General features: G+C 42.0%; 1 protein-coding gene across 3 annotated transcripts in view; it reads left to right on the top strand.

The window, feature by feature from the left end:
• Positions 1-23297, top strand: part of pcca (propionyl-CoA carboxylase subunit alpha) — a 139935-nt gene that overhangs the window by 50978 nt on the left and 65660 nt on the right. For all 3 annotated transcript variants that reach the window (XM_077613364.1, XM_077613363.1, XM_077613365.1), the window contains 3 exons: positions 6071-6202; positions 6455-6491; positions 18726-18804. In XM_077613364.1, the coding sequence (XP_077469490.1) occupies positions 6071-6202; positions 6455-6491; positions 18726-18804 (248 nt within the window). The remainder of the gene's footprint in view (positions 1-6070; positions 6203-6454; positions 6492-18725; positions 18805-23297) is intronic.

Below are 23297 nucleotides of genomic sequence, written 5' to 3'. Positions count from 1 at the left end.
GCAGGACAGTAGCAAGCACAGACACATTGTAGACCTAGGTAAAAAACTGGAGGCACACGTAGGAAGTCCACAAGGTGGGGATCTTCTGCAGACTGACACTGAGGTTAAATATGCAGAATCACTCTTTAAAGATGATCTGCATAGTCCCTCAGTAGTCTGGAGGTGATTATCTTCCTTGCCTAGTGTTAAGGCTAGATCCCCAACATCAAAATAATCTTCAAGCAGAGGAGGCACCAAGCATGTAATAGTTTTAGACTCCGTCGGCCTTCTCGGAATGGTGAGTGGCAGGCTGCTTTCCGCAATCGACACGGCTCGCTCACTTCTTTGTCTCTTGTTCGCCCCCGCTCTTTCGAAGGGGGAGAGGGCGAGCGGACACAGCCCACGTCGATCTGGTAGCTCTGCTTTGCCAAATACACATCCGAAAAGGGGACCCCGAGCACTTTCATTCAAGGTAGGCGGATACAAACTTTAGGCGGGAACAACAAGGGGAGGCGCTATATACAAAGTGATGACAGGCCTTGACCAGTAGGTGTCACTAAAATTTTATTCTAGATGTTAATGATTTCCCCCATGTAGCAACTTTGAAAGATTTTTCAAAAAACATATCAATTTGTATCCGTCCCCTCCACGTTCTAGAATACAAATATCATCAACCGTTACTCTCAACAGGGTATGGAAAATAATAAAGTCACTTGTCAAGGCAGAGGCGAAAAACTCGAGGTATTTAGCGTCATTCGAGAAAAATTTGTCCCTCTTAATGATCGAACACAATTTTTAAGTCTAGACAAGTACAATTACCCGGTGGACTCGACATCCTGGGACTCGTCACACGAAAGAATGCGATAATCTCCAGTATGGTTTGCCATGCGGTGATACCAGTGGCGGGCCGTCAGGGCCTTCAAGGCCTTCTCTGCTGGCCTAAGAAATATCTGAATCATATACTATATTTTGTCCATCAATACTTATTATTCCAAATGGTCTGTTAGCTTCCTTTCATTGCTTTCCCCCCCTGGTTGCACTGCTTCCAGATGTGTGTTTTCATATTGAAGCATTTAACCAATCACATTTCAGCCATTATTTGATGCCAGGATCAGAAATCTGCCTCAAGGCCTTCACAATCAGTTCTGCGGGCTCTGCTGCATTATAATAATAATAATCGGACATAGGCCCTGTCATCATCATCAACAGCAAAAAGCCTACTTGTCATCACACCCAGAAACTGCGTATGACGAAATTGGTGGTGCATCTCCATAAGCTGCTTTTACTCGGCAAAAGACCTAAATAAGTGATAGTTACGGACTTGTAATTTGGCATTCTGCTGTTATGGATACAGGTCGCTTACCTCTCACTGTCTTTCACTTACCTTTAGTCAGCTAGTAGGAGGCAGATCACCACCCAAACATCTTTTCATATTACCTCAGAAGGGAATGTGTGTTATGTTACCGCAAATTTAGAGTTCTGATGGATGTGGGGAAAAAACTGTCCTTAAGCCTATTTGTCCGTACTTTGTGGGACCTATAGCGTCTGCCAGAGGGCAGCAGCTGGACCAGATTGTGACCAGGGTGGTAAGGGTCCCCTATGATGTTCCTGGCTCTGCTGAGGTAACGAGGGCTGGCAATGTCTTCCAGTGAGGGCAGAGAGCAGCCGACAATCCCCTGGGCAGTGTTAATCACTTTCTGCATGGCCTTTTTGTCTGCCGCCGTGCTTCCAGCGTACCAGACTGTGATGCAGTACGCCAGGATGCTCTCTACAGTGGTTCTATAGAAGGTTATCAGAAGCTTGGTGCCCAAGTTGTTCTTCCTAAGTACCCTGAGGACATGGAGTCGTTTCTGAGCCTTCTTCACCACTGCCGTGATGTTTGTAGACCATGAGAGCTTATCCGTGACGTGGACCCCCAGGAATTTAAAGGACTAGACCCTGTCTACACATACTCCATTTATGAGGATTGGGGCCAGATCTGTGCCGTGTTTGCGAAAGTCCAGGATTATTTCTTTAGTTTTCGTGGTGTTCAGTGTGAGATTGTTCACCGAGCACCAAGACAAGACTGTTGCTTTAACCAATCAGATTTCGAGTTGGCAACACCACAATGCTTTTTCGCAGGCATTGCCATCTCGCTGGCTTAGGAATACGTCATTGCTTTCACCAACTATGATTGGCTAGCTATAGAGTAGGCGGGCCAAAGCCAGAGTGAGGCAGTCAGCTAGCAAACTCCACCCACAACGGCCGACGCAGGAAAACAAATGGATTTGGTTGCAGATTTGCTGGCAAAGCCATTTTCCAGATGGACTTTTCCAGAAAAAAATGGACATCATTAAGAAAGGGCGGTCAACTCTGAAGCTAGCAAGCCTGTTACAGCCAGGAAAAGGGTGTGTCCGCCACTTTCAGTGCGCTAACTACGAGCACTATCCCTGGCTCACGGGCTCCGAGGAACATTGCAAATTATATTGCTGGGAGTGCTTGTTATTTGCCACCGATCGACATGGTGTTTGGAGCAACACTGGATTTGCAAATTTGTCTTGTTTAACCAAAGCAGCAACGAGACACCAAAGCTCTGCCAGACACTTACGAGCAACGGTGCGCTCCAAAACTTTTGGAGATACTGGAGTGGAGTTACAATTCAACGAGCAAGTGCGCAGGGAAACGGAGCGCCACAACGAAAAGGTAAAGAACAATTGGGAAATCTTAAAAAGTTTGATAGACTGCGTCATTTTTTTGGGCAAGCAGGAACTTTCATTTTGGGGACACGATGAAAGCGCTGCCTCCCCAAACAAAGGAAATTATGTGGAACTTCTTTCTCTCATTGCAGAGAAAAACACGGATTTACATTACCACCTGTCCACTAATAAAGTATTTAGTGGCACGTCGAGCAAAATACAAAACGACCTAATCACTGCTATTGCTGAAGTGATGGAGGAAGAGATCAGAAGCGAAATAATTGTGTACAGTTAAAAATGATTTTTGGTGAGTAAAATGATTATATTCCTAAATAATATTTCAACTGTGGGCCAAGTTCTGATATCTGAAAAGCTCCAGTGTTTGTATTTAAGCTCCAGTGTTTGTATTTAATCACTAAATGCTGCTAGGAAGTGGATCTTACACCATTTTAGTGCAATTTTTGCCGTTTCGCGTATGGACGTATCAACGTTCATCGCTGTCTTTTTCCCGGGGAAATGATACTCCGGGCCCGGGTCTGATGTGTAAGAAGGTCCAGTATTTGTATTTAATCAATAAATGCTGTTTTCGGCTGGATTTTGCCCCATTTTTGGGCAATGTTTGCCGGTAGGCCATTGACGTTCATCGCTGTCTTTTCCCAGGAAAATCACCTCCCAGCCCAGTTGTAATGTCTGAAAAGCTCCAGTATTTGTATTTAATCGTTAAATGCTGTTAGGAAGTGGATTTTACCTGTTGAAGGCGCTACGAGAAAATGCATGGACCGCCACTGGGTGATACTCTATGTCACTGTAAGCCACCAGCGTGTGCTGGATAGTGTTTCGAATCATAACAGTTTTGACTTCAGTTGGCTGGCCGCCATTTGTCCTTTGTTCTATGGCTCCACATGGGTCGGTCATTTTCTCTTTGTTCTATGGCTCTGCATTGGTTGGCCATTTTCTCTTTGTTCTATCTTACATGTGCTCATTCCCCCTTCTCTCTCCCTCGCTTCTCTTCTTTTGTTCTACGGACGCCCCGTCTCAATTTGTTATCTCTTAAATACTTATTTTCTTATCTTTTTTATCCGCCTAAGTAGCGTTCTTAGTCATTTTTACTCTTATTTTCCTCTGTGTAAAGGAAATAATGAATGGGGCCATGTATCGAGAGATTTTGAGTAAAAATCTCCTTCCATCAGCAAGGACATTGAAGATGAGACGTGGCTGGGTCTTTCAGCATGACAATGATCCCAAACACAGCCAGGGCAACAAAGGAGTGGCTTCGTAAGAAGCATTTCAAGGTCCTAGAGTGGCCTAGCCAGTCTCCAGATCTCAACCCCATAGAAAATCTTTGGAGAGAGTTGAAAGTCCATGTTCCCCAACGACAGCCCCAAATCATCACTGGTCTAGAGGAGATCTGCATGTAGGAATTGGGCCACAATACCAGCAACAGTGTGTGAAAAGCTTGTGAAGAGTTACAGAAAACGTTTGCCCTCCGTTATTGCAACAAAGGGTACATAACAAAGTATTGAGATGAACCTTTGGTATTGACCAAATACTTATTTTCCACCATGATTTGCAAATAAATTCTTTGAAAATCAAACAATGTGATTCACAGGGTCTTTTTTCCACATTCTGTCTCTCATGCTTGAGGTTTACCCATATTAACAATTACAGGCCTCTAGTCTTTTCAAGTAGGATAACCTGCACAATTGGTGGTTGACTAAATACTTATTTGCCCCCCCTGTATATATACATACATGTGTGTGTGTGTATATATATATATATATATATATATATATATATATATATATATATATATATATATATATATATATATAATGTCTATATAAGTGTAAATGTGTATGTGTGTATATGTCGCTATATGTGGGTAAATGTGCATGTGTACATGTGGGTAAGTGTTTATGTGGGTAAACGTGTATATAAGTGTGTATATTTGTGTATATATGTAGATGTGTATATATGTGTATGTATGTCCGGTCCACTATGAACATTCATAAGGTCGAACACAAGTAAAGCACGCCGAGACCGGTGAGTGAGATTTTGAAGCTTCTGCAGAAGGAGGGTCCGATGTCTCTACTTCCACAGCCGATATTTTACTTAGGGCAAGATTTCATGACATACAAATTCTCTATGACAAGGGACATACAAATTCCCTATTACAAAGATGCAGCGCGACAGTGACACCGATGATGGTGGTGACACTGATGATGTTAAAGGCTACATTTCAACAAAGGACATACCCTATTACAAAGATGCATGGTTTTGAAACCGATGGTTGTGATGTGGATGGAAGGTCTCTATGACATGGCCATGACACGGATTGAAGGTGATGTCATAGCATGAAACATTATTTGATTACTTTCAAGATTATTTCACAATGTATGTATATATATATACATATATATATATATATATATATATATATATATATATATATGTGTATATATGTATATATGTATATATATATATATATATATATGTGTATATATATATATATATATATATATATATATATATATATATATATATATATATATATATATATATATATATATATATATATATATATATATATATATATTTATTTCTGAATTTCTTCATGACTCATTTAATATCCGGAATGAGATTTTTTGTTTTTGCTCTATTGGTGCAGAACATTGTTAACACTTTTTTGTGAACCTTAGTTTACTTAGCCTACAGAGCCGTGGAAACCTGGACAGATACAAATAACTAATTTTATAATTGGTGGAGGGAGGGACATCCGTTGCAAAACGAATCAAAACAATCACAATTTTTCAGGGCTGACAATTGACTTTTAAAATAAGTTGTGGCTTTACCATTGAGAACTATGAAAAAACTTTACAAAAAAGAATGAAGAATGGAAGGACAAATCTTAAATACTGCCCCTTTTAATACCGTTCAATTTCATTTTGACATGTATATTTTTTTTCAAAAAAAGTAAATCAAGATGGAATATTAAACTAAGGCCAAAATAGTTGCCTGATTTTTTAAAAATTGAATTGAATGTTTTTATTGTCATTATTCAAGTATAATGAAATTTAAAGCCTCAACACGAAGAGCACATTAACAACAACAAATAGACAAATAAATAATCACTTGCCCTTCCTTGGCACTGGGATTCGAAGAAGGTGGACAGGGGAGGGATGTTTGTATGTGTAAAAAAAGGGCGAAAGCAGTTTGTCATAAAGATAACATAGCAACTGCTGTAAATATAGGAGTAAAGTCTAAAGAAAGGTTTTCCAATGATCGATACCCAAGCAAACGACAAGCAGTAATTTAAAGAAGCAGATATTAATTCAAGTTACTCGAAAAATTTAAGTAATAACTTAATTTCTATTAAAGTGTTCCAATTATTTTTAATTTAAATTTGCTATTTTTAGGCAAAACAAGGTGTTGCATTTATTGGGCCAGACACTGATGCTATCCAAGCCATGGGAGATAAAATTGAGAGTAAACTGATTGCTAAAGCTGCAAAGGTCAACACAATTCCAGGATTTGATGGAGTAGTCAAGGTATGGAAAAACCACTGATCTGATTAAAAAATATTTTTAATAGTAAAATTATTTTTAATAGTAAAATTACTTTTTTTTTTCTGATTCTAATTTGCACATTATTGTTTGAATAAATAGTTTCGTCAAGTCTAGTTAAAATCCATTTTGTTGTTAAATAATGTGTTTTCATCTTCATTCGTTGTGACTCGTGTTTATTTTTATTTAAAATGATCATTCTCATTTGTTTTATATAATTAAAACACTTTTTTCTAGACTCCAGAGGAAGCTGTAAAAATTGCACAAGACATTGGTAAGTCATCACTTGCACGAATATCACTAAATCCTGGACATTGTATTATAGACAATTAGAGGTTTGCTATATGATGATATTATATCATTCAATTGATTCAGTAGAGGTTGGAAACATACGTTCATTCAACGATTCAAACATTCATTGATCTTGATACTTCAAACCTGCCGCAATTATGTTTAAATACAGCATCCTATGGTGATGACTGGTTGGGAACTCGTCTCAACTGTCCACACAGCCAGCCAGCAAGAGGACTGCCCCTCCTGTGCGTTGGGAAAATAAAACTGTGTGGTATTCCAAGCCACGCAGATGACAGAAATTGGCTATTTGTTTCTTTCTCTAGGTTTCACAGCATGGTGGCTGCTCACAAAATCAGTGCAGCACACTGTCTTTCTGCGCCGGTGTGTCTACGTGCAAAAAGACCACACACACACACACACACAACACACACATACAGACCTTGTTAAAATAATAAAACCAGTTGCCTTGTTGAAGTTTTAAGTACAGCTATAATATGTAAAAGCAAGGAGACAAATATAATAAACTGCAATAGGTTATCACCTGATCAAAGTCAAGACAACAAGCTATAAAAGCCGAAATCGCCTCAAAATTCTCATTATATCTAAGGGATTTTCAGGGTCAGGTCTTCCTGATGATTTTTCTATTTTTGAACATCCTTACTAGTGGCAATTCCAGAGCAATAACCATCACATGGCATCTGTGGGAAAAGAGTTTCAAAAACAAATTCAAAGACCATCTCCTTCAATGCCATATAACTGCTTCTTTAGACTTGGTCAGGGAGCAACAAACATGGGACATTCAAAGGGGAGAAAAGTTTATTTCAATGATAAGAAAATATTTGAGTCATCACTTTATCGTGTCCAGTGGCGTTTGTGTGTCTCAATGATCCCAGGAGCTATATGTTGTCTGGGGCTCTGTGCCCTTGGTAGGGTCACCCATGGGAAACTGGTCCGAGGTGAGGGACCACACAAAGAATGACTAAGAACACCTCCTATGATGAACATTATTGAACAGCATTTTCCCTCGCCCGGAGGCGGGACACCGGGGCCCCTTTCTGGAGCCAGGCCTGGATTTGAGGCATGATGGCGAGCACCTGGTTCCCGGGCCTGCACCCATAGGGCCCGGTATGGCACAGTGTGAAGAGGCTACGTTGGTTCCCATTCCCTTGGGCTCACCACCTGTGGGAAGGGCCAATGAGGTCAGGTGCGACAACAATTGGTCAGAGGACAAAGTAGAGATCCTTGGTACAGTAATACCTTGACATACGAGTGCCCCGACATCCGAGCAATTTGAGATACAAGTAAAATTTCGGGCAAATATTTGTCTTGAGATACGAGACAAATTTTGATATACGAGCATACAGCGGACGCGAGAGGCTGCTCATAAAAACATCATGGGCACTGTTTTTCTGGTCGCAACTCCCTCGTGTAATGTCTCTCTGGTCGCAACTCCCTTGTGCAATGTCTCTACGAGCACTGGGCGGAGCGTTTTATTATTTTCAGTGTTTTTTTTTCCCCGTTAGTCAGTGCAAATGGCGGAGCTTGTTCGCTAATACGAGAGGATTACTACTTCCAGGGCAAGTTGGCAAGTGGTCGTGCGTTATCCTATTGTGAGGATATTTGTGTGCATCATTTTGGGAATTTTATCGATAGGTTGCATCTGAAAGTCAGGGCGGAGGCGGGGCAAATAGAGCCAACCCGGGAGAAGAAAGGTATCAAAATTTAAAACAAAATTAGACTTAAGTTTAGTGTAAGGTTAGATTAAATTTATTTTTTTGTGTGTCTGCATCGTAATCCAAGTTCATTTAAATTTGTTTGTAATGTTACGAGCGCGTTGCCGTGCAAAAACTCCCCTTTCTCTCTTTGTCACTCCCTTCCGCGAAATCCGTCTAATTTTAGTTCTATTAAACACATTTTAGTTCTATGAAACCATTAGTTATTTGTTACTTTGTTAATAGATAGCAAATTAGAACAAATAAAAATGTTTTCCCATCCAATATCCTGCTTTTGGTGTTTTTTCAGAGGGTTGGAACAAATTAATTTGTTTTTAGTTCATTTCTATGGGAAACGTTCGTTTGAGTTACGAGAAAATCGACATACGAGCCCAGTCCCGGAACGCATTAAGCTTGTATCTGGAGGTACCACTGTATGTGAATTCCAAAAATGGCCTTAAGGCCTTGTTCACTGATTCTGCAACATCCCTATCTTGCCAGCTGGGGTACTCGGATGATTCGCCGAAAGACGTTTGGCCGACGGACGTTTGGCCGACGGACAGGTCGCCGAATCGACGTTTCGCCGAACGGCCGTTCGGCCGAATGAACGTTTGGCCGAATGTACGTTTCGCCGAAACGGGATTTGCGCGCTCGCCCCGCCCTCGGATCGTGTGTGTACATGTTTTTCCACCTCGGACCGCGGGCCATATACGGCCCGTTACAGATAACATTAATTTAGGAATAACAAGGGCATGTACTGGCCCCCGCTGGACATATTTCTAAATACGTACTACAATGTGCTGCCAATTTTTTATATGTTTTATTTTATCCTTGCGTTTAAAGTAGTAGCCATTTGGAGATCACGCAGAACAGTACGTGACAGAAGAAATAGAGAAAATAAAGTAGTAGTAACAGTAAGTACTACTGTAATGAAATTGTAAATCCAGAAATCCTACTCCAGAAAATTTACACCAGCATAGAAAACGTTGAGATTAATCTTTGAATTAAGGTTCTCAGCAAATCATTTTGAATATATATTTCCTAAAATAATGGGAAATTATTTAAAATTAAACTAGAAGTAAAAGTGTGTTCCATGGCATTTGCATTTGTTGCACTGTTGTTTTATTAAATTTGAGGGACCTGATTACAATGTAGATCTCTACTCTAAGGAGAGGGGTGGAAACACAAGTGAGACGTCTGAGCGTGCATGTGCGTTGATATAGCTGTAGACAAAACAGACAAATATCAGGAAGACTTGTGGACCGTCTGTGGTGAGTGCAGGTGCAGTTCCCAGACCAGATTCCCAGCAATGCAGGGCATTCTGGCTCCTTTTTGTTTTGTCTAAACAAGGTTTTCAGAAGGAAAGCTTTTACGTCGTTGCAAGCATGATTCTAATAATGATGAGAAAGTAAGTTCAATAGTAAAGCAAAGCGTATTCTTCATTGGAAGCAAATGTATAATAATATGAAAGAAAATCCTGACTTTCCCCGTTTATTATAAATTTGCACATAATCTAATGTACCTAATGACACTTCCTTGCAGTTACCGTAAAGCCTCTTTTAATGGCATGCCGTTCTATTTTTCAAAATTTCCCCCGTAGTGCCGTTCAATTAGAAGGAGCCGCTCTATTTTTTGACTAGCTGGTCAGAATTTTGAGAAGAATAAATTTGATGGATGAAAAGAGAAACTAGGTAACATATACATATTTATTTAATAAAAGGCACAAATACAAGGCGATTATTGGTAAGTAAATTCAATGGTGAAAATCAAGTGACACGTCGCTGTTGTAGCTGTCCTCGTCATTCACATCACTTTCCGCATCAGCGTTGAGTGTCTGAGTGAGTTCCCGTTCATCGTCGCCAGCATTTGCTCGCGCTTGCTGGAGAAGTTGCAAACCAGTTTGAATCGGGCCGTCTGACCGGAAACAATGGATCTGGCAATCCTTAGAGCCGTTGAGAGTGGTTGATGCTCGCATGTTGCCAAATTTTGTGTAGCTCTTCTTGCCGTGCAAGATCCATTTCTCGTAGAACTGTCGGACTTTGGCCTTGAATGGGGCGTTCCAGTAGACCTCGGGGGCCTGTATAAACCTCCTGGAATCACGGCCACATCAATATGGAGCTTCTTCAATTGCTTCTTGCTGGCATCGCTAATGTGACAACAGTATGAATCCCAGGCAAGAAGGCTCTTGCCATCTGACCCACCTCAGGTTGAGGAAAAACCTCTATGTCACCGGCATGCCGCTCTATTTTTTGAAATTTTCCCGTAGTGACGTTCAATTAGAGGTGCCATTCAATTAGAGCTGTGGTCTCCAAACTATTCCGCAAAGGGCTGCAGTGGGTGCGGGTTTTCATTCCAACCCAGAAAGAGGAAACCTTTTTTCACCAATCAGGTGTCCTACAAGGGCAATCAGTGGATTGCAGTCAGGTGCTTCTTGTTTTCTGCAGAAATCTCATTGGTCAAAATGTCTGTGCTGGATCGGTTGGAACAAAAACCTGCACCCACAGCGGCCCTCGAGGACCGGTTTGGGGACCCCTGAATTAGAGGGTGCCGTTTTATTTTTCAATTCTTCCACCAAGGTGCCGTTTTATTAGGGTGCTGTTCAAATAGAGGTGCCGCTCAAATAGAGGTTTTACCAGTGGCGGTCCGTGCATTTCCTAGTGACTGCTTCAGCAAAAACTATTTTATGGCTATAAAACCTCTACTGCAGCTACAGCTGCGACACAAAAAATAATCAATAATAACCTCATACAATTGAAATATTATTTAGGAATAAAGCCATATTTTACTCACCAAAAATCCTTTTTAACTGTATACATCCATCCTCCTTTCTTTCTTCCTTCTTTTCTATCGCCATTGAAGCTAATGCTGAAAGTCGAGCCTGTCCTGTCGTATTTCTGGCATACGTTTTTATTCGATTTAGTGCTGAAAATGTGCGTTCCCGGTTGTGACAGGCTTGCTTGCTTTGGAGTTGTCCGACCTTTCTTAATGATGTCTAGCTTTTTTTTCTTGACAAGTCTGTCTTAAAAATGGCTTTAAATCAACACAACAATATATTTGCTTGTGCAGCTCGCTCAGATACAGTTTGGTAGCTCTGGCTAGTCCACTCTATCACTAGCCAATCATAGTTGGTGAAAGCGATGACGTATCCCTACGCCTGCGAGAAGGCAATGACGTATCCCTACGCCTGCGAGAAGGCAATGACGTATCCCTACGCCTGCGAGAAGGCAATGTCGTATCCCTACGTCTGAGAGAAGGCATTTTGGTGTTGCCAACTTGAAATCTGATTGGTTAAAGCAACAGTCTTATTGACGCTTGTTTAATGCAGCAGAGCCTGCAGAACTGATTGTGAAGGTCTTGAGGCAGATTTCTGACCCTGGCAACAAATAATAGCTGAAATGTGATTGGTTAAATGCTTCAATATGAAAACACACATCTGGAAGCAGTGCAACCAGGGGGAAAAGCAATGAAAGGAAGCTAACAGACAATTTGGAATTATTTAATAAGTATTCATGGACAAAATATAATTAACATCAGTCTGTGATTCAGATATTTCTTAGGCCAGCAGAGAGGCCTTGAAGGCCCTGACGGCACACCACTGGGTTTTACAGTATATTTTATTCATTCATTTTTATGACAAACATAAATACACTTGGGGGAAATTTGTGGGACTGCTCTTTACCCAAATTCACCTAACTTGCAGATAAGGTCGGAAAAAGGAAGAACAATATCATTCTCGTATAAAGGGACTCTTGTTTTTCCCTAAAGTTCCTTGCATGATTGTTTTTGAAAAGGACTCCAAACAACACATTCCAATCTAAACAATTTATTTTCCAATACAAGGAAATCAAATACAGCGTGCTGGAGCAATACTATACGATCTTAGTCTTAGCAGAGATGTGATACCATGCTGAAGTCTCTCTCTCCTGCAAGCACCATTATACAACTTTAGGACAAAAAAGGCCTAACCTGTTCCGTCCTGTCAGCCGTCCATCATCTCGTGTCCGTCGTCCCTGGGTCATGGGGGGCCTGGTCGTGCTCCTGGCTATTCTTTTTCATGGCTTCTGCATGCATCAGTGATCTGGCCAAGGCGTTTCCCTGCTCGACAAAACAGACTCCCTTGGTAGTTAACAACTTTATTTTTTGTTATTTTACTATTTCTCCTACACATCTTTTCCTATTCCTGCATCATCACCCTCTTGCTACTGTGACAACGAAATTTCCCGAATACGGGCTGAATAAAGTTATCCAATCCAATATTAAATGTTACTTCCCTTCACGTCCATTTCCTTTTCATATTAATCATAGTCCTGGACATCAATGCTCTCACCAGGAGGCTGTGTAATAAGTGGACACAATTCTTGCAATTTGGAATTTGTAGGCGCAATTGCAGGAGTATAAGTCGGTTTAACAAAGAGCGTAAGCAGGGGATAAGACAACACCTACACAATGTCAAAGTAGTAGCAAAAACAGCCATTGAGATCACCACAGAAAAGGCTAAATCTTTATACTTGCCGAAGGTCTTATCCCACAAGTCTGCCCAGGTGGACAGTTCCACTCCAGAAATCCTCTTCATATTCTATTTCAGGGTCTGCAGGCCTTCAATGGTCTCTGGTTAGAGACCCATCGGGTGACGTGTTGTTGGGTATAAAGGTGCAACATTCAAACATTGCACATGTCCCCTTCTTCCGCCAGAAGCATATCAATCGCTATGCGGTCCTGGAAAGCCATGAGTCTCAACGCCGTCAGGAGAGGCCAGCCGCCACACCGAAATGCTGGGCCGCCATTTTTATCTCCTCGATTGTAGATGAATAAACAGATACTGGCAAGAGCAGTGAAACCAAAACACTTAGTCCTGTTGCTTTTTGACAGGAGTCATAAAATGTATTTGCACCACACCACCACCATAGGTCAAAATGTGGAATCAGTGGTGCAGTCTGTCTTGGATTGATTTATATTTTCATGAATTCACATTACGTCAATACAACAAAATCAAACTCAATTTTGCTCCTGTTTTTAAAAAATATGCTAGCATGCATGCTAATTTGTGTGTAATGCTTGCACAACCATAGAAGCGCATCCTTTGAAACTAAGCGACTTTTCTATTGACACAAAAACAGAAAATACATATGCAACAGAGACAATAAACAACTGAGTCCTAGTAGTAAGCGGAAGACGGGAGTTGCTTCCGCTTGCATTTTTCAGCGTGGATTTTCACATTTTTATGAACTTGAAAAAATAAAAAATAAGCCGCCTTGTGGTGTAGAGGTTCACTTGCCTGACTTCGTTGTGAGCAAACGCGGGCTCGATTCCCGCAGGCAGCGGTACGATTGGGAGTACGGATCGTCTTTTGTCTCTCTGTGTGCCCTATGACTGACTGGCAACCAGTCTAGGGTGTAGTCTGCCTTTCGCCCAAAGACAGCTGGGTTAGGCTCCAGCAACCCCCACATCTCTTTTGAGGATGGGCGGTATGGAAGATCAATGAATGATTTTTTTAAATTATCCACGATGTACTGAAGCAGCGATACCTGAAGCGCGAAGTAGCAAGGTGTCACTGTATCACCCATAGTGATTTTTTACTTACATGGAGAAGGACCGTCAAGAGAACTTCTCAACTCCGTTCTGTTGATGTATTAAATTTGAGGGCCCTTATTACAATGTATGTCTCAACTCTAAGGAGAGGGGTAGAAACACAAGTGAGACGTCTGACCGTGCATGTGCGTTGATTATATCTGCAGTCAAAAAAGATGAAAGTCAGGAAGCCTTGTGCAGCTTTTGTGGTGGATCCCAGACCAAATTCCCAGCAATGCAAGGCCTTCTGGGTACTCTTTGCTTTGTCTAACCAAGGTTTTCAGGAGCAAGGCTTTTACTTAGTTTCAAGCATGATTCTAATGATGAGCAAAGTATGTTTAACAGTAAAGCAAAGCATATTCTTCGTTGCAAGAGAATGTATAATGATATGAAATATAATCCTGACATGAACTTATCAATGTTTAAATCAGTTTGTTTCATCTATTTCACTTTTTTTTTGGAAAACTTTATTCATCTCGTATTCGGGAAATTTCGTTGTCACAGTAGCGAGGGTGAGGATGCAGAAATAGGAAAGGCATTTTAGACATAAATAGGTCGGTAATAAGTACATTAATAAATAAATACATGAATAAACATTTAAATAAATAAGCGTGTTGCTGAAATATATACCGTATTTTCACGACTATAAGGCGCACATAAAAGTCTTAAATTTTCTCCAAAATAGACAGTGCGCCTTATAATCCAGTGCGCTTTATATATGGACCAATACTACAATTGTTATCACGATAAAATAAAATAAATCAGTCGATAGGGTACACCATCTCTCACAACTACGGCAAGCAGCCCCCGACTCTACTGTTTTCCCCGTAGAAAAAGTACTGCGCAGTGACTGCTGGGATATATAGTTCTTTTGTCAATACACCCAATGGATTGTGGCCTGTATACATCGACATCAGCACAGCTTGACGAAGGGTGGCAGGCAGCGCCGGGCTAGTTACGCTAGCTACTATTTGCAAATGGATTGTGGCCTGGCGATCGGCATCAACACAGCCTTGCGAAGCATGGAACACAGCCCCGGGCTAGTTACGCTAGCTACTAGCTAGCTACTATTTGCGAATGGATTGTGGCCTGGCGATCGGCATCAACACAGCCTTGTGAAGCATGGAACACAGCCCCGGAATAGTTACGCTACCTACAAGCTGGCTACTATTTGCGAATGGATTGTGGCCGCCTGGACGAACGTATATATCGTGCAAGAACTATATATCCCAGCAGTCACTGCGCACCGGAACCGGAAATAGAGTCTGGGGCTGCTTCTAGTAGCCAGAGCTATTGCGGTTCAATATTCATATATAATATATATGCGTCCTTTGTGTGTTTAAAATACAGAAATAGCACTCGTTACTGACACTGCGGCTAAAAATACGATGCGCCATATAGTCGTGAAAATACAGTACAGTGGTACCTCGAGATACGAGCTTAATCCGTTCCGGAACTGAGCTCGTATGACGAGATTCTCGTAACTCGAGCGGATGTTTTCCATTGAAATGAATGGAAAACAAATTAATTCGTTCCAGCCCTCTGAAAAACCACCAAAAACAGGATATTGGATTGGAAAAAATGTTTTATTTCTTCTAATTCGCCATTTATTAACAAAGTACCACATAACTAGTGGTTTAATAGTAATAAAATGTGTTTAATCTAACTAAAATTGGGCAGATTTCGCCGACGGGAGACAGACGTTTGGGGGCGCGAGGGGGTGGGGTTCGTTTTTTTCCACGACAACGCACTCGTAAACGGAACAAACAAATTTAAATTAACTTGGATTAATATATACAGACAGCAAACATACGTTTAATGTAACTTTACACAACTGAATTCTAATTTTGTTGTAATCTTTTGTTACCTTCGTTTTTCGGGTTGGCGGTTTGCCACGCCTACGCGCTCACGTTCGCTATCGATGGACTGTTTGCTGTTGTATTGCCTTCAAAATATTCCCAAAATGATGCACACAAATGTCCTCACAATAGGATAACGCACGACCACTTGCCAACGAGAAATAGTCTTTAAGGGACGATCGCGGGACCATTCCTAAGAAAGAACAACAGGAAATGACAGCTGAGCTTCCCACGTATTGATTGTGGGTAATGAAGTTTTATTCTGAGAAAGGTTGCCATTGCCTATGGGTGTTGTCTGCAGGAGAATACTTCATTACCCAGAAAGCCTTCTTTTTGCATACGCGTTGTGCGTTTCCTGGTCCGAGGAGGAACTCGTTTGAATTAATCGTTCCGTGCTCGTAAATATTGTTATACACGAAAGATATGCAAAAAAGACCTGGCTTGGTCGCATCACGAAATTTTGACCGCATCACGGGCGAATTATTCGATCGAAATTTCCCCCGTAAGACGAGCATTTTGTATGACGAGCGGTCGTATGACGAGGTACCACTGTATATATATATATACATTTACACACACATACGTGTACATACACATATATACATACATACACATACATATATATATATAAGCACATATATACATACATACACAGATGTACATGCATGCATACGGTAGGTCTTAACACAGCCATTTTTTTTGTTAAAGAGCCTGACAGCTGATGGGAGGAAGGATTTGCGGAAGCGCTCCTTCCTGCAATGAGGGTGCAGCAGTCTATTGCTGAAAGAGCTTCGAAGGGACTCCGCAGACTCATATAGGGAGTGGGAGGTGCTGTTTATGATGTGCATCATCCTGGTCAGCATCCTCCGCTCTCCAAAGGACACCCCAGAACTGAGCTGGCCCTCCTGACCAGCTTATTCAGCCTGTTCCTGTCCCTCTCTGTGCTTCCGCATCCCCAACAGACCACTGCATAAAACACTGTAGATGCCACCACAGTGTCGTAGAAAGTCCTTAGCAGTGTCCTGCACACTCCAGTAGGTAGAGGCGGCTATGGCCCCTTTTATACAGGGCATCTATGTTTGTGGACCAGTCTAGTTTGCTGTTGAGGTGAACACCCAGGTACTTAAAATTCTCCACGATTTCAATGTCTGCACCCTGGATGTTCACCTGAGTGGTCTGTTGAGGATTCCTCCGAAAGTCGATGATCATTTCCTTTGTGATACGTTTATTATTAGGTATAGTTTAATCAAAACAGTGAGACATCATTGACATATTCTAGCTACAAACTTGCTAGGAGAATCAATCCCCTGGCCTCGTCCTCGCCACCAGGCTATTCTCCCGAGCGGCATTTTCTCCTGCCCATTTAAGGCCTCAAATCAAAACAATCACAAGGTTATCGATTCGATCCGACTGCGTAAGCAAAAAAACAACTGCAACAATAATCGCATATCAGGTATTCATTAATAACAACTAAGGTCGGAACTCAAAAACAACTCCATTGGAAAGTAAACAAACAAGCCTCCATTCGCCAAAACAATTCCATATCAAGCGAACCGAGCGTCATAATTTGAAAAACATAGGCGAGTAATCCCGGAGGTTGATTGATAGCCATCCGCTGAATCAACAACAATTTAAGCGTCCTTCACAGATCTTCATTGCGAACTTGTATCTGGGGAAAGGGTCGAGGCGTATCTTCCAGTAATCAGTCCTCGGAGCGAGGACTCGGTGAAATGTTAAGTCTCTAGCTGGAGCCAGCTGTCCTGGAGAGTGATCTCGAGCTTGCCCCAGTCCCAAATTAAAGAAACTCTTATACAAAAATAATTAAAATTCACACATATATAATAGTATCCCAGAATAACCCCAACACTTTGTCTTACTGCTGTTGATGTAGAGGTGGTTTTGCCTACACCAGTCAACAAACAAAGGCTGTGATGACTCCCCTGTACTCCAGGTCGTTCCCGTCCGTCACTCGTCCAACAATAGTGGTGTCGTCAGAGAACTTCTGGAGGTGGCAGGTGTCTGTATTATGTTTGAAGTCTGATGTGTAGAGGGAGAAGAGGAGTGGGGAGAGCACTGTGCCTTGGGCCCCCGTGCTGCAAGCTACCACATCAGACGTACAGTCCTGGAGTCTCACATATTGTGGTCTGTCAGTGAGGAAGTCGATGATTCATGCGGCTAGGTGGTTCCTTACTCCAGCCTCTTCCAGTTTTCCTCTCAGCAGGACCTAGGGGAATTTAAAATAAGTCATGAAAATCATCCTTGAATTAAGTAGATTAACATCTTTTTATACGACTTAAATACCTACTAATAGCACTGTGTAGTCTATGTACACAGCACTGCAGCCATGTCCATTTCTTGAGTGAAGTGGCCTTTATTATGTTTTCCCCCAGTCAGTTGTTATGTATACTTGTTTGTCTTCGGTCAGCCCCCAGGAACCCAGTGCTTCTGTCATTTCAAGTGCAACGATCCTGCTGGTATGGTCTTCAGGGAAGTGAGCCCTTAGTAGCGAACAATGAGACTGTGTGCTACTGTTGCTCCAACTTCTCTTTACATCCACTGTATATCAGGAAAATTGCAGTCAGTGAAAAGCAGTGGTGGGCTGTCAGGCGTTTAATTTCATTACTGTGGTGAATTTTTTATTTTTTTCCCTCCAAGAACATCAATTGTTTCTTTAAAAAATAGTTAAAACGTGTTGTGTAGGAATTTGGAACAACAAGAACACTAATGATATAAACCTCCATTTTTTTCCAACTGGCCAAGCGGCGAACTGAGTGAATTGAGCACATAGACGACAGTGGGTCAGCTGGTTAGTAGTCTTTCCTATTGGTTTGATCCAAACATTTACTGAAGTGTGCTTCCAAGGGACAAAGAACGTGAATTTGATTCTTGTTTTAGTTATAGTTTTTCAATCAACTTGTTTGGATATAGAGGGTCGTAAATGTAAGAAATTTACCTTACGGTGCCAGGCTATTTTTTAGACCTTTTGACCTGTGCACAAACACTGGAAATGTTTGAATGCTTGTGTTTAAGAAAAATTTAACTTTGATGTATTGATTTTTTTGTTGTTGCATCTAGGCTACCCAGTAATGATAAAGGCATCTGCAGGGGGAGGAGGGAAAGGAATGAGAATTGCGTGGAATGATGACGAAACAAGGTATGTTTCTCTGTCACTGTCTCTGTCTCTCTCTCTGCCTCTCTTTCTCTGTCTCTCTGTCTGTCTCTCTGTCTGTCTCTCTGTCTGTCTCTCTCTCTGTCTCTCTCTAGATAGATACATCTCTCTGTCTCTCTCTAGATAGATACATCTCTCTGTCTCTCTCTAGATAGATACATCTCTCTTTCTGTCTCTATTGATAGATCTCTGTCTCTCTAGATAGATAGATCTCTCTGTCTCTCTCTCTCTAGATCTCTCTGTCTCTCTCTAGATAGATAGATCTCTCTGTCTCTCTCTAGATCTCTCTGTCTCTAGATCTCTCTGTCTCTCTCTAGATAGATAGATCTCTCTGTCTCTCTCTAGATAGATAGATCTCTCTGTCTCTCTCTAGATCTCTCTGTCTCTCTCTAGATCTCTCTGTCTCTCTCTAGATCTCTCTGTCTGTCTCTATATTGATAGATCTCTCTGTCTCTCTAGATAGATAGATCTATCTGTCTCTCTCTAGATCTCTCTGTCTCTCTCTCTAGATCTCTCTGTCTCTCTCTAGATCTCTCTGTCTCTCTCTAGATCTCTCTCTCTCTAGATCTCTCTGTCTGTCTCTCTAGATCTCTCTTTCTCTCTCTAGATCTATCTGTCTCTCTCTAGATCTCTCTGTCTCTCTCTGTCTGTCTCTCTAGATCTCTCTGTCTCTCTCTAGATCTCTCTGTCTCTCTCTAGATCTCTCTGTCTCTCTCTCTAGATCTCTCTGTCTCTCTCTAGATCTCTCTGTCTCTCTCTCTAGATCTCTCTGTATCTCTCTCTAGATATATCTCCCTCTAGATCTCTCTGTCTCTCTCTAGATCTCTCTGTTTCTCTCTAGATCTCTCTGTCTCTCTCTCTAGATCTCTCTGTATCTCTCTCTAGATATATCTCCCTCTAGATCTCTCTGTCTCTCTCTAGATCTCTCTGTCTCTAGATCTCTCTGTCTCTCTCTCTAGATCTCTCTGTCTCTCTCTGTCTCTAGATCTCTCTCTCTAGATCTCTCTCTCGATCTCTCTGTCTCTCTCTAGATCTCTGTCTCTAGATCTCCCTGTCTCTCTTTCTCTCTAGATCTCTCTCTCTCTCTAGATCTCTCTCTCTCCCTCTCTAGATCTCTCTGTCTCTCTCTCTAGATCTCTCTCTCTCTCTAGATCTCTGTCTCTCCCTCTCTAGATCTCTCTGTCTCTCTCTCTAGATCTCTGTCTCTCTCTCTAGATCTCTCTGTCTCTCTCTAGATCTCTCTCTCTCTAGATCTCTCTGTCTCTCTCTAGATCTCTCTCTCTAGATCTGTCTCTCTCTCTAGATCTCTCTCTCTAGATCTCTCTCTCTCTAGATCTCTCTCTCTCTCTAGATCTCTCTCTCTAGATCTCTCTCTCTAGATCTCTCTCTCTCTCTAGATCCCTCTCTCTCTCCAGATCCCTCTCTCCAGATCTCTCTCTGCAGATCTCCCTCTCCAGAACTCTTTCTCTCTCTAGATCCCTCTCTCTCCATATCTCTCTCCATATCTCTCTCCAGATCTCTCTCTAGATCTCTCTCTCTCTCTGGTAGATCTCTCTCTCTAGATCTCCCTCTCTCCAGATCTCTCGCTCAGATCTCTCTCTCTCTCTAGAACTCTCCAGATCTCCCTCTCACTCTCTCACTCTAGATCTCTCTCGAGATCTCTCTCACTAGATCTCCCTCTCTCCAGATCTCTCGCTCCAGATCTCTCTCTCTCTCTCTCTAGAACTCTCTCCAGATCTCCCTCTCAATCTCTCACTCTAGATCTCTCCCCAGATCTCTCTCTCACTAGATCTCTCTCTCCAGATCTCTCTCACTCTCTCTAGATCTCTCTCTCTCTAGAGCTCTCTCCCTCTCTAGATCTCTCTCTCTAGATTTTTCTCTCTCTAGATCTCTCTCTCTCTAGATCTCTCTCTAGATCTATCTGTCTCTCCCTCTCTAGATATCTCTGTCTCTCTCTCTAGATCTCTGTCTCTCTCTAGATCTCTCTGTCTCTCTCTCTAGATCTCTCTCTCTCTAGATCTCTCTCTCCAGATCTCTCTCTGCAGATCTCCCTCTCCAGAACTCTTTCTCTCTCTAGATCCCTCTCTCTCCATATCTCTCTCCAGATCTCTCTCTAGATCTCTCTCTCTCTCTCTGGTAGATCACTCTCTCTCTCTAGATCTCCCCCTCTCCAGATCTCTCGCTCCAGATCTCTCTCTCTCTCTAGAACTCTCCAGATCTCCCTCTCACTCTAGATCTCTCTCCAGATCTCTCTCTCACTAGATCTCCCTCTCTCCAGATCTCTCGCTCCAGATCTCTCTCTCTCTCTAGAACTCTCTCCAGATCTCCCTCTCACTCTAGATCTCTCCCCAGATCTCTCTCTCTCACTCTAGATCTCCCTCTCCAGATCTCTCTCACTCTCTAGATCTCTCCCTCCCTCTCTAAATCTCTCTCTCTCTAGATTTTTCTCTCTCTAGATCTCTCTCTCTCTAGATCTCTCTCTCTCTAGATCTCTCTCTCTCTCTCTAGATCTCTCTCTCTCTAGATCTCTCCCTCTAGATCTCTCTCTCTCTCCTGATCTCTCTCTCTAGATCTCTCTGTAGATCCCTCTCTCTCTCTCCAGATCTCTCTTTCCAGATCTCTCTCCAGATCTCTCTCTAGATCTCTCTCTCCAGATCTCTCTCTCGCCAGATCTCTCTCTAGATCTCTCTCTCTCCAGATATCTCTCTCTACATCTCTCTCGCCAGATCTCTCTCCAGATCTCTCTCTCTAGATCACTCTCTCTAGATCTCTCTCTCATTCTCTCTCTAGATCTCTCCCTCTAGATCTCCCTCTCTCCAGATCTCTCTCTAGATCTCTCTGTAGATCCCTCTCTCCAGATCTCTCTCTCCAGATCTCTCTCTAGATCTCTCTCTTGCCAGATCTCTCGCTCGCCAGATCTCTCTCTAGATCTCTCTCTCTCTCTCGCCAGATCTCTCTCTCCAGATGTCTCTCTCTAGATCACTCTCTCTAGATCTCTCTCTCTCATTCTCTCTCTAGATCTTTCTCTCTCTAAATCACTCTCTCTAGATCTCTCTCTCATTCTCTCTAGATCTCTCTCTGGAACTCTCTTTCTCTCTCTAGATCTCCCTCTCTCCAGATCTCTCTCCAAATCTCTCTCTAGATCTCTCTCTGAAACTCTTTCTCTAGATCTCCCTCTCTCCAGATCGCTCTCTCTCTGAAACTCTTTCTCTCTCTAGATCTCCCTCTCTCCAGATGTCTCTCTCCAAATCTCTCTCTAGATCTCTCTCTCGATCTCTCTCTCTCTCTAGAACTCTTTCTCTCTCTAGATCTCCCTCTCTCCAGATCTCTCTCTCCAAATCTCTCTAGATCTCTTTCTCTCTCTAGATCTCTATCTCTAGATCTCTATCTCTAGATCTCTATCTCTAGATCTCTATCTCTAGATCTCTATCTCTAGATCTCTATCTCTAGATCTCTATCTCTATCTCTAGATCTCTAGATCTCGATCTCTAGATCTCGATCTCTAGATCTCGATCTCTAGATCTCGATCTCTAGATCTCGATCTCTAGATCTCTAGATCTCTATCTCTAGATCTCTATCTCTAGATCTAGATCTCTATCTCTAGATCTCTATCTCTAGATCTCTATCTCTAGATCTCTGTCTCTAGATCTCTGTCTCTAGATCTCTGTCTCTAGATCTCTGTCTCTAGATCTCTGTCTCTAGATCTCTGTCTCTAGATCTCTGTCTCTAGATCTCTGTCTCTAGATCTCTGTCTCTAGATCTCCGTCTCTAGATCTCCATCTCTAGATCTCTCTCTAGATCTCTATCTCTAGATCTCTATCTCTAGATCTCTATCTCCAGATCTCTATCTCCAGATCTCTAGATCTCTATCTCTAGATCTCTATCTCTAGATCTCTATCTCTAGATCTCTATCTCTAGATCTCTATCTCTAGATCTCTAGAGCTCTAGAGCTCTAGATCTCTATCTCTAGATCTCTATCTCTAGATCTCTAGATCTCTATCTCTAGATCTCTATCTCTAGATCTCTATCTCTAGATCTCCATCTCTAGATCTCCATCTCTAGATCTCCATCTCTAGATCTCCATCTCTAGATCTCCATCTCTAGATCTCCATCTCTAGATCTCCATCTCTAGATCTCCATCTCTAGATCTCCATCTCTAGATCTCCATCTCTAGATCTCCATCTCTAGATCTCCATCTCTAGATCTCCATCTCTAGATCTCCATCTCTAGATCTCCATCTCTAGATCTCCATCTCTAGATCTCCATCTCTAGATCTCCATCTCTAGATCTCCATCTCTAGATCTCCATCTCTAGATCTCCATCTCTAGATCTCCATCTCTAGATCTCCATCTCTAGATCTCCATCTCTAGATCTCCATCTCTAGATCTCCATCTCTAGATCTCCATCTCTAGATCTCCATCTCTAGATCTCCATCTCTAGATCTCCATCTCTAGATCTCCATCTCTAGATCTCCATCT

Source organism: Stigmatopora argus, chromosome 11 (genome assembly GCF_051989625.1).
Source record: "Stigmatopora argus isolate UIUO_Sarg chromosome 11, RoL_Sarg_1.0, whole genome shotgun sequence".
Taxonomy (NCBI): Eukaryota; Metazoa; Chordata; class Actinopteri; order Syngnathiformes; family Syngnathidae; genus Stigmatopora; species Stigmatopora argus.
Note: the sequence above shows the minus strand (reverse complement) of the source record. Positions and strands in the feature narration are given on the sequence as shown.